The sequence below is a fragment of the Hordeum vulgare genome, chromosome 5H (genome assembly GCF_904849725.1).
Source record: "Hordeum vulgare subsp. vulgare chromosome 5H, MorexV3_pseudomolecules_assembly, whole genome shotgun sequence".
NCBI classification, from domain to species: Eukaryota; Viridiplantae; Streptophyta; class Magnoliopsida; order Poales; family Poaceae; genus Hordeum; species Hordeum vulgare.
Window position 1 is genome coordinate 67,051,342 of NC_058522.1, and position 16,993 is coordinate 67,068,334.

Below are 16,993 nucleotides of genomic sequence, written 5' to 3' on the forward strand. Positions count from 1 at the left end.
AGCGACGTGATGAACTATGGATGACAACTGTTGTCTGGACCTCTTCTGGTACCTAGGTCTTAGCTCTAGACATGGTTCACGCGCATGGAGCATAAGATATGAGATGTCTACAAAGCTATCAGGTGCACCCGCACTTCGGACATTGGCCAACATCACCAGCATCAGCAGATGCGTCCCTCCATGCAACGACATCAGCCGCGTCCACGCTTAGCACAACACACGACACCCCGTCCACCCCTCCTGACGAGGCTGGTGGTTCATGGTGGCAACACACACAACAACATGCTCCCTCGTCCATCTTTGTGTTCCGGCATCCACCACAACAACAAAGTCCCACACCGGGTTTCATGTTTAAGCCACATCCAGCTGATATGTCTCTTCATATTTATTCTTTTGAATATTAATTAAGACTACATATTTATTCAGTATTTATGTTCCCTCCTACAGGATCGTATGCATATCAGGAGGCGTTGGCGTCCGGGTCCGGATGGGGGAGTGTACAGGAAGATCCATTATCGCAGCATAACACCTGGATGGACATGTTTTCGACTCCTCCAGCAGGACCCACACAGGATACACAGTATGACCAGGACGAGTCCGAGATTCCTCGTAATATTGGGCCACCCCACAAGTGGGGATGGAGTACGCCTAGCACAATGCCTGAGCGCCTAGGCACACATAGTTAGTGACGCTTCTATCTAATAATAGAGACATAAGTATCCAATTATGTATGAGACATGTGTCTATTCTATGTATGGACCAAATTAATATTTAGTTATGTGTGAGACGTCGTCAGAAAATCTTAGTTAAGTAAAAAAAATATGAATCCGTGCACCTATTAACTTCGCCAACACCAATTAGTGCTAATTGGTCGCTAGTTAGCCAATTAATACTAATCGGCCACGGCTAAGCCGATAAGTCCTAAATGGCAATTGGTAAGCCGACTAGAAGGATCTTAGAGCATCTCTAGCAGACCCCGTAAAAGGGCCGAACCCGGATAATTCCGGCGAGTATACGGGTTCGGCCCGTTTTGCTAGCCAGAACAGCGTATCGCGCATCTGGCCCGTAATTTTTTTGTCGTGGTCTGAAAAAGAACCCCCCCCCAAACTGGCATATATGCGGTTTAACCGCTCGAATACGGGTCAAACCCTATCCTCCGCCGCGATTCATCTCCCACTCCGCCCTAATTTCTCGTCACCGACGAGCCAAAAAACCCATAGCAGGCTGTCCCGACCATGGACGGCCATGGAAATGGAGGGGATGACACCGAGTGCCACCTCCGTCGTGCCTCTGACGCCGCACGCAAGCGGGGATCGCGGAGGTGGCTGAAGTACGGCTGCCGGCTACCGCCGGCTTTCAAACGCCGCGAGCTCGAGGAGTACGAGCGCGAGCTCGCGGCCCGACACCTCGGCTCCTCCATTTCCTCTGCCGCTGGGAGTTCGCCCGCGGGTGCCTCGTCCTCGTGGACCATCACTCCAGTGAAGAGATGGTCGGAGGATCTTGGATCGCTCGTTGTCAAGCTCGAGGACGACGACGTCCCGCAGCGTGGAGGGGTCATCGGCCCCGAGGATTACCTCCCCTCGGGCAGGAGGATCACCTCATGCGCGCCATCATGGAGCGCTCAGTGAGGGAGGCGGAGGAGGTCGCGGGCGCAACCTCTGCGAGCTCGAGATCGAGCAGATCTTCCTCGAGCAAGGCGTCACAGCGTCGCAGGCGAGCGCGTCCAAGGTGGCAGACCCGCGCATCATGAAGACCGAGAAAGACAAGATCTGGATCGACCTCGACACCAACTCCGACGAGGACTCGGCTCCTCCGCTGCGTCGTCGCCGCCGCACCTGTCATTTTTTGGTAGCCTAGGCTCGGGTACGTTGCACGGCCCGCAGTCCCCCCTCCTACCTAGTAGTATGAAGAAGTGATGTAGGTTGTTGATGAAGAACCATGTAGTTTGATGAAGAACCATGATGTAGTTTCACCCGTGAATGTTTTTTTTAATTTTACAATTTCATATACAGGGTCTGGTCTTTGACGCATAAAATTGTCCAGCAAAATTGATCCGCGGCCACTTGTAAACACATTATGCGGGCCGCTCTTTTACGGGGTCTGCTAGAGATGCTTAGCAGGGGCTGACAGGCTTATCGGGCTAATCAAGATGGACAGGCTCTAATCGGTTCGGCCAGGCCGACTGGATCCAGTCAGCTTTGGCTAGGCCAATGGTGTGTTATTTAAAAAATAAACCTGCACAATATTTTTCAAATTTAATAAAAAATCATTTAAAAGAAAACAGCATGCTCGCATGCCCCTACCAAGCATCGTCGAGGCCTCTCCTCCGTCATCGTGCTCACGGTTTGGGCCATTTGGAGACACCATAACGGGTGTATCTTTGATGGGCAACAACCTTTCGCCTCTCGTCTTGCGTCTGGCCAAAGCCGGTGCCACAACGAACTTCCTTTCGGAGATGTAATCTTTGTTGGGGCTGAGCAACCCCTTTCTTTCTGCTGGGGTCAACTTGCACACGCCATGCCATGTACGTGTTGCAGGATGCACCAACCATTGTAATTTTTCACTCTCCTTCTATTAACGGGGAAATACACAAACTATGCATATTCACAAAAAAAGTATGACGAACAGATGAAGCCTTTTGTGTTGTGTGCAGTGTGCAAGAGCGAAGCCTGGTGCTATAATTCAGGCAGCTTCATTTTCATTTGCCTGCTCCGACCATAAACAACCATTTGCTTGTGCAGAAGTGCAGATTGATGATATAGATGTACTCCACGCAGAAGACGTAGTCCAATTTTTGGCAAACAAGATAAAAATTTACTCAACTATCAAAGTACTCCAAAATGGAAGACTATGCTTGTCACACAATCGTGAATTTTCAGTATGATGCCCCAACCAAACAAGGCGGTCAATGCTAACGTTAGCAAATAAATTTCACGATGATTTCTTAGAAGCAAAAGTATATCACGCCAGTACTAATGGACAAGTATTTTCCTTGCCAAAACAACACACGACATGCATATATGCATCCATACAATGTTCCTTTTCTTTTATTAGAGGACATGACAAGTTAGACTTTTCTCGCCAAAAAAAAATGACAAGTTAGACTTGAAGCACGCGACTTAAATGACCACAAAAAAAAACTTGAGCCATAACAATATTCAGCCATAGATGAACACTGGTCGGGCAGATTTCGCATACGTTGGTGGTGTTTCATTATACATCAAAATAATTTGTAGCTACCCTACCATTGTTAATTGTCCTCAATATTACAATCAGGTTACCCGTGCTTCAAAAATTGCAAGGCTGTCACATGCTATATCATAAGATACAAACAGCTAGTTTAAATGTTTGAGGTTTCAGATAATATGAACTTGCAAAACGGTAAACACCAAAGGAAACAAGTTTTGACAAAATAAGTGAATAATAACCAAGATAGGCTAACATTGAAGAATAATTCCAGAATGGACAAGAGCCAGTTTCAACATACAAATGGATCACTCAAATCCAAGTCACGAACATGATGCACATCCCAAACACCACGGGCACATTTATCAGTTGTAAAAAGAAAGTCAACAATGCTAAATAGAAGATAAAACTGAATTTAAATATGTCGTTGACACTGAAAATCGACTGTACCGCAGAGGCAAACAGAAGCTACGAGAAAAACTGAGCAACATGAAACACACCAATGCATATTCTTGACAAAGGAAGCTATATGTTAGAACTGTCAGTTATGATGCCCAGCTAAACAAGGCAGTCGACCGTTGGCTCCTCGGCCTATCCATCCGTGAGCACGCGCCCTCGCTGTACATGTGCATCCCCAAAAATCGCAGGAAATCTCGGACGGTGGCGGAGGGCATTCACGGCAATGCATGGACGCGGGATATCCACGACACCCTTGGTCTTCAGGAGATTGGGCAGTATCTCCAACTTTGGTTGCTAGTGTCTCGGACCACCCTTTCCCCAGAGCCGGACAAGCTAACCTGGAAGTGGACGGCCAACGGCAACTACACAGCAAGGTCCTGCTACCAAGCCACCTTCCACGGATCCATCGCTTGCCGCTCATGGAAGCTGATTTGGAAGGGTTGGGCCCCGTCGAAGGTCAAGTTCTTTCATTGGCTCGCCAATCACGGCCGTTGCTGGACTGCTGAGCGCCTTGCCCACCATGGCCTCACACACCACCCTCGGTGCCTCCTCTGCGATCAAGAGCCGGAAACGATACAGCACATATTGCTCACATGTCCATTCACGAAGCAGACCTGGCACGGAATCATGTCCTGGCTGCGTCTCCCGGCTCCGGTGCCTGACCAGGACGCCAGCTGCGTCTCCCGGCTCCGGTGCCTGACCAGGACGCCACGCTCCAGGACTAGTGGTTGCGGGCTCGCGACGCTACGCCACCCCTGCTCCGCAAAGCGTTGGCCCCCGTAGCGCTCTTGGTGCCTTGGATGATCTGGAAGCATAGAAATGCGTGTGTATTTGACCATGTAACCCCATCACTAGTTGAGCTCGCTGATGCGATCAAGGACGAGTCCAGAAGTTGGGCTAAGTCAGGGGCCAAAGGGCTTAGGGTCACCCTGCCCTCCTCCTGGGAGGTCCATTGATCCATTTGTAACACCGTTATACTGGCCTCTTAGGAGGATGTTTTCCCCCCTCTTTTCAATGCAATGAAACACAAAGGCTTTTGCATTTTCTCGAGAAAAAAAAAAACAAGGCAGTCAATGCTAAGATGACCCAAAAAAGAGAATCAAGTACAATTGTTTCATTCCCAACCAAACAAGGTGGTCAATGCTAAGACTTAAAATCTTAGAAACAAAAGTATACCATGCTAGTACTGTTGGACAAGTAATTTCCTTGCCAAAACAACACAGGTAAGTATCCATACAGTGATCGTCTTACGATTAGAAAACATGAAAAAATAGACTCAAAGCACAACTGACTTAAATGGCCACACAAAACTTGAAATATAACAAAATTAAGCCACGGGTTATATAAAAGGGAATTGTACTCAAATCCTTTTACTCCAGATTATGAACACTGGTCACGCAGATTTCCAATATGTTGGTGGTGTTTCATCATAAATTAAAATAAGTTGTAGCTGCCTACCATTGTTAATTATCCTCAAAATTACAATCAGGTTACCCGTGCTTCATAAATTGCAAGGCCGTCACATGCTATATGACAAGACACAAACAGCTAGTTTAAATGTTTGAGGTTTCAGATAATATAAAGTTACAAAATGGCAAACACCAAAAGCAATCATGTTTTGACAGAATAACAACTGAGATAGGTTAATATTGAAGAATAATTCCAAAATGGACAAGAGCCAGTTTTAACATACAAATGGATCAGTTAAATCCAAGTCACGGACATGATGCACATCCCAAACACCGCGAGCACATTTATCAGTTGTAAAATGAAACCGAGCACCTCGTGAAGCCTTGTATTCTATCTGAAGCTTCCTACGTTGTTCTGCCAAGAATTGTTCATTGTAATCCCTGGCTCCAATCTGAAGTGTCATTAACTCAAGCACTGTAGCGTTCAGTATGAAGAATGAAGCAAATTCAATGTCAGACTTAATGCCCTGATAACATTCAAATACTATTGTCTTTAGACGGATGTTAGGGCATTTGATAAGATTCTGGTGTTTGCGACCGCGCACATTTTTTTCCTTCTTTGACTCTGACTGAAAAAGAACATGGACAAATGGAAACCAACCAATTCAGTTTAGTAAGTAGTAGATCAAATGAGCATTTGAAGGCAATGAATTATAAATGAATAATTTACACCTCAATGTAAATCTTCTCCAAGCACGGAAAGCATCGCATCAACTCAATAATTGTATCCAAACTAAGAACCTTCATATTGACGGCTAAATTCTTCACTATGTGCACCACCGTTGTTAGTTTATCAACACGCAAGCCCTTCATCAAGCATCATAGAGAAAATTAGGGAAACGACAAGTGCACAATGTTTTATTTTTCCTGCACACAGAGATGAAACTGAGAAGCCTCGTGAAGGCAACAAGTAGGATGAGCAAAGGTACCTGAATAACCGTGGAACCAAACACGAATCTGGAGAGATCCTCCTCCTTGGAAATGTAAAACCCATCAGAAAGGCAGCCTAGGGTCTCCAGTTTAGGTGCGGAGAGTACTGATATATGCAGACCATAGTCAAAATCAAGATGGAGCAAGCTTTGAAGGCAAGGTGCATTCTCCACAATGAGTTCCTTTAACTGGTCATTGCATTTCCGATAGTTCTTGACAGCAAAGCTTCTGAGGGTAAGGGAGTTGATCCTGAGGCAGCGAAAGCCGAATCCATGGCTAATCAGCAAGCACTCCAGAACAGGGCAACCAGCAATCAGGCTATGCAGCGAGCACTCGGAGATACTGACAAGTTCAAGTCCGAGCTGCTTAAGCAGGGGGAAGTGAAGCCCTTGGACGGTGCCGTCCGTAAGGTTGCAATTTCCGATGGTGGCAACACAGAGCGTGGCCGAGAAGCGGAACATGGACGGTGGTGGCGGATGCTGCAGCGGCTGTGGTCGGTAGTATGGCTTGAACCAGAACTCGAGCTCCTGGAGGTTGTCCAGAGCGGGGGTTCGGAGCCATCCGTCCACCGTAGACGCTCGGTCGCCGAGGAGGCACGAGGGGACGCAGAAGCGGCGGCAGGGGGGCGGATGCGCTGAAACCGTGCGCGAGACGATGCCAGCGAGTACCTCGTTATCGGCGGCGAGGCCTTCGCAGTCGATACTAAGAGGCGCGGAGCTCCAGATGTGGCGCCACCGGAACGCGAGGATCTGGGTGCGGGCGCCTTGGTTGGTGGGTAGGCGGGAGACGATCTCGCCGAGGATGGCGTCGGGGAGGTTGCTGATGAGGTCGGCGCTTTCTTCGTCGTCCCCGACTCCGGGCGGCGGTTGTTGGTTGTGGGCGGAGGGAGGTGGTCCGTGGCCGGGGGCTTCCAAAGCCTCCGGGGCCGGCAGCACCTCTTGGGTCTTGAGCGCCGTAAATTTGGTCCTCTTACGACTAGGACCGCGCGCCTCCATGTCTGGACGGTGGCCGGACTAGGGCACAGGTGGATGGAGCGCCGCCGCACTCGTGGTCGCAACTCGCAACCTCGGTTTGAGTTTTTTTCCCTTTCCCTCGGAGGAGGGCAGTGCAGTGGGCTGGGCCTTCTGCTTATGTTGCTTTGCGTTTTGCGCCGGCTGCGACACAACCAAACGTGGGCTTGATGAAGGGAATAGTTTGTCTAAAAAAATGATGAAGGGAATAGCAACTTTGAATACTCTCCCATGGGCCATGGCTGTGCATGGGAGATTTTAATGAAGTTCTACATCCGGATGAACATCAAGGAGTAGCAAACAGGAGTAACGCTCAAATTCAGTTTTTTGGGATGTTGTGGATCTTCGCATGCTCATTGATTTGGGCTACCAAGGTCGTTTCTCGACCTTTGAGAAAATGTCAATGGTGGGTCGTACACTCGTGTACAACTGGATCACGTGTTGGCATCACCGAGTTGGTACGTTAGGTTCCCGTTGGCATCGTTGAACCACCATATGGCTGTGTCCTCTGACCATGGGCCAATCTTGCTAGAATTTGCGAGCACACAAGGGAACAACACTCGGCTCACGAGTTTTAGATATAGAGGTGATGTGGGTATCGCATGAGAACTCGTAGGAGGCTATATCCACTCGTTGGAACTCAATTTCGCCTGGCTATGGGGTGGGAAATCTTCGCGACAAACTTTTAAAGATCGCCAAGGACCTGACGGGTGGAGCAAGGGGTCATTTGGTAGTGTCCAGAAGGAAATTAGAGTTCTTACGCGCTAGCTACAGCAACTTCGAGACGATCCGGCCAGAACGGGACCTATGCACAGAGAGATCAAGATCAACGAGAGGCTTTTCGAATTATACCATAGGAAACAGATCATGTGGCGTCAGAGGTCAAGGCTGCAATGGCTCTCTGAAGGGGATAAAAACATAGAATTTTTCCATATGTGGGCCAGCATGAGGAGAAAGAAAACTATGATCAAGGCGCTATACTCCTACCTTGGTATATACACGGAGGACCTAACAGTTTTAAAAACAATGGTGCTTAAATTTTACAAGTCATTGTATATTTTCGAGTGTGTGACGGGTATAGGGGATGTACTAATGCATGTACCATGCAAAGTAACGTCGGCCATGAATTAATCATTGTGTGTTGAATATACGAATGAATAGGTGAAGCAAGCTCTTTTCCATATGTTTTCCAACCAAAGCGCCTGGCCACGACAGTATCAAGCGCATTTCTATCAAAGGCACTAGGATATATGTGGAGATGAGGTCTCTGTCGTGGTGATGCACATCGTAATAGGGGAGGGGAGTCCTGAGAATATTAATGACACCGTTCTTGTGTTGATCCCGGAGGTAATGAGTCCGACCCAGCTGACTCAATTTAGACCTATCAGTCTCCGTAATGTGCTCTATAGAATAGCATCCAAGATGGTGGCTAACATGCTCAAGTGGGATTATTTGCAGGCCATTATGAGTAAACCGGGGTTCGCACCCAGTAGATCCAGATTGTAATGACCATGGTGAGATATGTATCATTCTCGGTCATGTTCAGCGGTGAAAAGCTGAGCAGTTTAAACCATCCAAAGGGAATCGGCAGTGAGATGCTATTTCCCCTTACCTATTCTTACTTGCAGTAGAGGGATCTTCATGCCTTTTAAAATTCAATTCTCAGTAATCATCACTTGGAATCAAGGTGGCCCCTACAACACCGGTTGTGAGCCATCTTATATTTGCAGATGACAACCTGTTGCTTTTTAAGTCTAGTGTGGAGGGTGCAAATCATGTATCAAACCTACTGAATATTTATTACGCTGCTTCGGGACAACGAGTGAACCATGAGAAGTCCTCGATTTATTTCAGTAAGGGCTGCCCCGACTCTACCAAACTGGAAGTGAAGAATTGTCTAAATGTGTAGAATGAGTCGATGAATGAGAAATAGTTGGGCGTGCCGACAGAGGCGGGACAGTCTAAGAATGGTTCTTTCAAGTATTTGCACGATAGAGTTTGCGCAAAGGTGAAAGGATGGATGGAAAACTACTTTGTGCAGGAAGGAAGGAGGTACTCATCAAATAAGTGGCACAATCCATCCCTGTTTTTTTGTATGTCTTGCTTCACACTCCGAGACGATTGTGTGAAGGTATAACATCTATCATTCGCCAGTTTAGGTGGGGGAGAAAGCAAGGGAAGAGAAGGCCTTGTTGGGTATCGTGGGATGTCATCGTGAGGCCAAAAAACCTTGTTGGGCTTGGGTTTACGGATATGGAGATCTTCAACCTCGCCTTGCTATCGAGGCAAGTATGGCGGCTGTTCCAGGAGCCTAACACGTTGAGTGCTCGTATTCTTAAATCACTCTACTAACCGAATACCTCTATCCTAGAAGCAGGACTTGGATCCCACCCATCCCAGATTTGGCGTGTTGTGACAGATGGAAGGAACATCTTGAACCTGGGTATTATTCATCGCATTGGGAATGGTGCTTCCACAAAAATCTGGGAACACAGCTGGATTCCTAGAGATGGTCTCTTCAAGCGATTCACCTCCCTAATCGCTAATCCGCCACAGCTAGTGGCTGAACTGGTCAATCTCACAAGCGTTGAATGGAAAGAGGAACTGGTTCGCGAGGTATTTCTGTTGATTGACGTTGAATCCATTCTTAAAATTCCCATCTGTATGCGTCAAATGGAGGACTTTTGGGCCTAGTCGGAAGACACTAGGGGTATTTACTCTATCAGGACAACCTATAATCTCATATACCAAGTGAAGATGAGCAGGGATGACTGGATCGAAGGAGCTAATGAATCATCAAATCTTTTCAATGAGCGCCAAGGCTGGGAGTCGATGTGGAAACTACACGTACCATCTAAACAGAAGATCTTTACTAGGTGTCTTAGTCTGGTCGTTGGACACAAACGAAGTACACGAAGTTGCAATGGCTAACTTTTAACTAAATAAATCCCAAGCAAAAAGCTACTAGGTTGATATACTTATATAGGAGCAAGGGGTGGCGGCCAAGGAGGTGGGAGGACGTCCCAAGGCAGCCTAAAACTAACCCTAGATCGTATAAGGCCTATGGGCCCAATTGGAGGTGATGCAACTGTTGGAAATATGCCCTAGAGGCAATAATAAAATGGTTATTATCATATTTCCTTGTTCATGATAATCGTCTATTGTTCATGCTATAATTGTATTAATACGAAACAGTAATACATGTGTGAATAAATAGATCACAATGTGTCCCTAGCAAGCCTCTAGTTGGCTAGCTCGTTGATCAATAGATGATCATGGTTTCCTTATCATGGACATTGGATGTCATTGATAATGGGATCACATCATTAGGAGAATGATGTGATGGACAAGACCCAATCCTAAGCATAGCACTAGATCGTGTTGTTCGTATGCTAAAGCTTTTATAATGTCAAGTATCTTTTCCTTCGGCCGTGAGATTGTGCAACTCCCGGATACCGTAGGAGTGCTTTGGGTGTATCAAACGTCACAACGTAACTGGGTGACTATAAAGGTGCACTACAGGTATCTCCAAAAGTGTCTGTTGGGTTGGCACGAATCGAGATCGGGATTTGTCACTCCGTGTGACGGAGAGGTATCTCTGGGCCCACTCGGTAGAACATCATCATAATGAGCTCAATGTGACTAAGGAGTTAGTCACGGGATGATGTGCTACGGAACAAGTAAAGAGACTTACCGTTAACGAGATTGAACAAGGTATGGGATACCGACGATCGAATCTCGGGCAAGTTCTATACCGACAGACAAAGGGAATTGTATACGGGATTGATTGAATCCTTGACATCGTGGTTCATACGTGAGATCATCATGGAACATGTGGGAGCCACCATGGGTATCCAGACCCCGCTGATGGTTATTGGCCGGAGAGGTGTCTCGGTCATGTCTGCATGCCTCCCGAACCCGTAGGGTCTACACACTTAAGGTTCGATGATGCTAGGGTTATAGGGAATTGTTATACGAGGTTACCCAAGGTTGTTCGGAGTCCCGGATGAGGTCCCGGACGTCACGAGGAGCTCCGGAATATTCCGGAGGTAATGGTTGATATATAGGATGGATGAGTTTGGACGCCGGAAATGTTTCGGACACCACCGGCAATGTGTCGGGACCACCGGAGGGGCCACCAGCCCCGGGAGGCTACATGGGCCAAGTGTGAGAGGGAACAAGCCCCTGGGTGGGCCGGTGCGCCCCCACACCCAGCCCAAGGCGCCCAAGAGAGGGAGAGGGGGGAACCCTAGCGCTGGTGGGCCTAAGGCCCACCAGGGGGTGCGCCACCCCCTCATCCCCTCCTGGCCGCCACCTCCTTCCACATCTAGGGTTGCCACACCCCTTAGGGGTGGGAACCCTAAGGGGTGCGCCACCCTCCCCCTTAACCTATATATAGTGGGGGGTTTGGCCAATGGAGACACGATAATTTCTCTCTCTCTCTCTCTCCGCAGCCCTGTCTCTCTTCTTCCTCCTCTCCCACGGTGCTTGGCGAAGCCCTGTCGGGAGACCTCGTTGCTCCATCGCCACCACGCCGTCGTGCTGCCGGAGCTCTTCCCCAACCTCCCCCTCCTCCTTGCTGGATCAAGGTGCGGGAGACGTCACCGGGCTGCACGTGTGTTGAACGTGGAGGCGCTGTGGTTCGGCACTAGATCGGAATCACACCGCGATCTGAATCGCAGTGAGTACGACTCCATCAACCGCGTTCTAGCAACGCTTCCGCGTAGCGATCTTCAAAGGTATGAAGATGCTCTCACCCCTCTCTTGTTGCTGGTTTCTCCATAGGAAGATCTGAATATGGCGTAGGAAAAAATTTGAATTTTGCTATGTTACCCAAGAGTGGTATCAGAGCCAGGTTTTCTATGTGTAGATTGTTTGCACGAGTAGAACACAAAAAGATTATGGGCGCTAATTTTTTCAATCGCTTGCCGCTACTAGTCTTATTCTTTTCCGACGGTATGGTGGGATGAAGCGGCCCGGACCGACCTTACACGTACGCTTACGTGAGACTGGTTCCACCGGCTAACATGCACACGGTGCATAAGGTGGCTAGCGGGTGTCTGTCTCTCCCACTCTAGTTGGATTGTATTTGATGAAAAGGGTCCTTATGAAGAGTAAATAGCTTTGGCATATCATCGTTGTGGCTGTCACATAGGTAAGAAGGCATTCTTGCTAGAAATCCAAATCAGCCACGTAAAACTTGCAACAAAAATTAGAGGACGTCTAACTTGTTTTTGCAGGGTTTGACTTGTGATGTGATATGGCCAAAGGATGTGATGTTACATGTGTGATGTATGAGATGATCATGTTCTTGTAATAGGATCCATGACTTGCATGCCAATGAGTATGACAACCGGCACGAGCCATAGGAGTTGTCTTAATTTATTATATGAGATGAAACGCCATGTGTTTACTACTTTTACTTCATTGCTAACGGTTAGTTGTAGTAGTAGTAGTAGTTGGCGTGACAACTTCACGAAGACACGATGATGGAGATCATGGTGTCACGCCGGTGATGATGATGATCATGCGATGCTCAAAGATGGAGATCGAAGGTGTTGGAAATATGCCCTAGAGGCAATAATAAAATGGTTATTATCATATTTCCTTGTTCATGATAATCGTCTATTGTTCATGCTATAATTGTATTAAGAGGAAACAGTAATACATGTGTGAATAAATAGATCACAATGTGTCCCTAGCAAGCCTCTAGTTGGCTAGCTCGTTAGTCAATAGATGATCATGGTTTCCTGATCATGGGCATTAGATGTCATTGATAACGGGATCACATCATTGGGAGAATGATGTGATGGACAAGACCCAATCCTAAGCATAGCACTAGATCGTATTGTTCGTATGCTAAAGATTTTCTAATGTCAAGTATCTTTTCCTTCGACCGTGAGATTGTGCAACTCCCGGATACCGTAGGAGTGCTTTGGGTGTATCAAACGTCACAACGTAACTGGGTGACTATAAAGGTGCACTACGGGTACCTCCGAAAGCGTCTGTTGGGTTGGTACGAATCGAGATCGGGATTTGTCACTCCGTGTGACGGAGAGGTATCTCTGGGCCCACTCGGTAGAACATCATCATGAGCTCAATGTGACTAAGGAGTTAGTCACACTATGACGTGCTACGGAACGAGTAAAGAGACTTACCAGCAACGAGATTGAACAAGGTATTGGTATACCGACGATCGAATCTCGGGCAAGTTCTATACCGACAGACAAAGGGAATCGTATACGGGATTGATTGAATCCTTGACATCGTGGTTCATTCGATGAGATCATCGTGGAGCAAGTGGGAGCCACCATGGGTATACAGACCCCGCTGATGGTTATTGGCCAGAGAGGTGTCTCGGTCATGTCTGCATGTCTCCCGAACCCGTAGGGTCTACACACTTAAGGTTCGGTGACGCTAGGGTTATAGGGAATTGTTATACGAGGTTACCGAAAGTTGTTCGGAGTCCCGGATGAGATCTCGGACATCACGATGAGCTCCGGAATGGTCCAGAGGTAAAGATTGATATATAGGACGGATGGTTTCGAATACCGAAAGTGTTTCGGGCATCACCGGTAACGTACCGGGACCACCGGGACCACCGGAGGTGTCCCCGGGGGACCACCGAAGGGGGGCAACGACCCTAGGAGGTAAGGTGGGCCAAGTGGGGGTGGGAACCAGCCCCTAGGTGGGCTGGTGCGCCTCCCCACTCAGCCCAATGCGCAGGGGAGAGAAAAGGGGGCCAAACCCTAAGCCAGGTGGGCCTAAGGCCCACCAGGTGGTGCGCCACCCCCTCCTCCCCCCTCTGGCCGTCGCACCTCCCATCCGGGGGCTGCCGCACCACCTAGGGTGGGAAACCTAGGGGTGGCACCCCCTCTCCCCTCCCCCTATATATAGTGGGCACTTTTGGCCATTGGGGATCAGATTTTTGCCTCTCCCTCGGCGCAGCCGTGCCCTTCTTCCTCCTCCTCTCTGTCGGTGCTTGGCGAAGCCCTGCCGGGAGACCTCGTCTCTCCATCAACACCACGCCGTCGTGCTGCTGGAGTTCTTCCCCAACCTCTCCCTCCTCCTTGCTGGATCAAGGTGCGGAAGACGTCACCGGGCTGCACGTGTGTTGAACGCGGAGGTGCCATAGTTCGACACTAGATCGGAATCGCTGCGAGTACGACTCCATCAATCGCGTTCTAGCAACGCTTCCGCTTAGCGATCTTCAAAGGTATGAAGATGCTCTTACCCCTCTCTCGTTGTTGGTCTCTCCATAGGAAGATCTGAATATGCGTACGAAAATTTTGAATTTATGCTACGTTACCCCAACAGTGGCATCCGAGCCAGGTTTTCTATGCGTAGATTCTATGCACGAGTAGAACACAAAAGTTGTGGGCGATGATTTGTCAATTTGCTTGCCGCTACTAGTCTTATTCTTTTCTGGCGGTATTGTGGGATGAAGCGGCCCGGACCGACTTTACACGTACGCTTACATGAGACTGGTTCCACCAACAGACATGCACACGGTGCATAAAGGTGGCTAGCGGGTGTCTGTCTCTCCTACTCTAGTCGGATTGGATTTGATGAAAAGGGTCCTTATGAAGGGTAAATAGCTTTGGCATATCATCGTTGTGGCTGTCACGTAGGTAAGAAGGCGTTCTTGCTAGAAACCCAAATCAGCCACGTAAAACTTGCAACAACAATTAGAGGACGTCTAACTTGTTTTTGCAGGGTTTGACATGTGATGTGATATGGCCAAAGTTGTGATGTTGCATGTATGATGTATGAGATGATCATGTTATTGTAGTAGGTTTCACGACTTGCATGTCGATGAGTATGAAAACCGGCAGGAGCCATAGGAGTTGTCTAAATTTATTGTATGAGATGCAACGCCATGTGCTTACTACTTTTACTTCATTGCTAACGGTTAGCTATAGTAGTAGTTGGCGTGACGACTTCACGGAGACACGATGATGGAGATCATGATGATGGAGATCATGATGATGGAGATCATGGTGTCACGCCGGTGACGATGATGATCATGCGATGCCTGAAGATGGAGATCGAAAGAGCAAAGATGATAATAGCCATATCATGTCACTATATGATTGCATTGTGATGTTTATCATGTTTTATATCTTATTGCTTAGAACGACGGTAGCATAATAAGATGATCCCTCTTAAAATTTCGAGAACGTATTCCCCTAAGTGTGCACCGTTGCGAAGGTTCGTTGTCTCGAAGCACCACGTGATGATCGGGTGTGATAGATTCTAACGTTCGCATACAACGGGTGTAAGCCAGATTTACACACGCGAAACACCTAGATTGACTCGACGAGCTTAGCATGTACAGACATGACCTCGAATACAAGAGACCGAAAGGTCGAACATGAGTCGTATGGTTGAATACGATCAGCATGGAGTTGCTCACCATGATGACTAGTCCGTCTCACGTGATGATCGGACACGGGTTAGTCAATATGGATCATGTATCACTTAGATGACTAGAGGGATGTCGATTTAAGTGGGAGTTCATACTTAATTTGATTAAATGAACTTAGGTGTCATGAACTTAGTCTAAAGGTGACCCTCCTGCTCCCACAACAGCCCAGGACATTCTGAACGTCTCGCAAACGCGGAGTGATGACTACTCTCTGGTTAGGTGTGGCATGTTATACAGTTTAGAAACGGGGCTCCAAAGGCGTTTTGAGCAACACGGGGCATATGAGATGTTCCAGGAGCTGAAGCTAGTTTTTCAAGCTCATGCCCGTGTCGAGAGATATGAAGTCTCCGACAAGTTCTTTAGCTGTAAGATGGAGGAGAACAGTTCTGTCAGTGAGCACATACTCAAAATGTCTGGGTTACACGGTCATGTGACTTCACTTGGAGTCGAACTTCCGGATGATGCTATAATTGACAGAATCCTCCAATCTCTCCCACCAAGCTACAAAGGCTTTGTGCTTAACTACAACATGCAAGGGATGGAGAAGACCATTACCGAGTTGTACTCGATGCTCAAGTCTGCAGAAGTAGAAATCAAGAAAGAGCATCAAGTGTTGATGGTCAACAAGACCACTAATTTCAAGAAAGGCAAGGGTAAGAAGAACTTCAAGAAAGACGGCAAAGCTGTTGCCGCGCCCGGTAAGCCAGATGTCGGGAAGAAGAAAAAGAACGGACCCAAGCCTGAGACTGAGTGCTTCTATTGCAAGGGAAAGGGTCACTGGAAGCGGAACTGCCCCAAATACTTAGCGGACAAGAAGGCCGGCAACTTTAAAGGTATATGTGATATACATGTTATTGATGTGTATCTTACCAGCGCTCGTAGTAGCTCCTGGGTATTTGATACCGGTGCTGTTGCTCACATTTGCAACTCAAAGCAGGAACTGCGGAATAAGCGGAGACTAGCCAAGGACGAGGTGATGATGCGCGTCGGGAATGGTTCAAAGGTCGATGTGATCGCCGTCGGCACGCTACCTCTACGTCTACCATCGGGATTAGTTTTAAACCTTAATAATTGTTATTTAGTACCAGCTTTAAGCATGAACATTGTATCAGGGTCTTGCTTAATGCGAGACGGCTACTCATTTAAGTCAGAGAATAATGGTTGTTCTATTTATATGAGTGACATGTTTTATGGTCATGCTCCGCTGGTGAATGGTTTATTCTTGATGAATCTCGGTCGTGATGTTACACATATTCATAGTGTGAGTACCAAAAGATGTAAAGTTGATAATGATAGTCCCACATACTTGTGGCACTGCCGCCTTGGTCATATCGGCGTTAAGCGCATGAAGAAGGTCCATACTGATGGACTATTAGAGTCTCTTGACTTTGAATCATTTGACACATGCGAACCGTGCCTCATGGGCAAGATGACTAAGACTCCATTCTCAGAAATAATGGAGAGAGCAACCGACTTATTGGAAATAATACATACTGATGTGTGTGGTCCAA

At 47.7% G+C, this 16,993-nt stretch overlaps 1 protein-coding gene across 1 annotated transcript; it reads right to left on the bottom strand.

Moving 5' to 3' along the window:
- Positions 1 to 5,261: 5,261 nt before the first annotated feature.
- LOC123453178 (F-box protein At5g03100-like) lies at positions 5,262 to 7,189 on the bottom strand. The gene is made up of 3 exons (XM_045129951.1): positions 6,044 to 7,189; positions 5,787 to 5,921; positions 5,262 to 5,683 (listed from the first exon to the last, which is right to left on the bottom strand). The coding sequence occupies exons 1-3, from the start codon at positions 7,037 to 7,039 to the stop codon at positions 5,330 to 5,332; spliced, it is 1,485 nt and encodes a 494-aa protein (XP_044985886.1). The 5' UTR covers positions 7,040 to 7,189; the 3' UTR covers positions 5,262 to 5,329.
- Between the last annotated feature and the right edge of the window lie 9,804 nt (positions 7,190 to 16,993).

Excerpts from the sequence above, each read along its gene's own strand:
- LOC123453178 (XM_045129951.1), bottom strand. The coding sequence starts at position 7,039 with ATGGAGGCGCGCGGTCCTAGTCGTAAGAGGACCAAATTTACGGCGCTC. Across the intron at positions 5,922-6,043 it reads TTGGTTCCACGGTTATTCAG|GGCTTGCGTGTTGATAAACT; the intron begins GTACCTTTGCTC and ends TGCTTGATGAAG. Across the intron at positions 5,684-5,786 it reads TGGAGAAGATTTACATTGAG|TCAGAGTCAAAGAAGGAAAA; the intron begins GTGTAAATTATT and ends GTTCTTTTTCAG.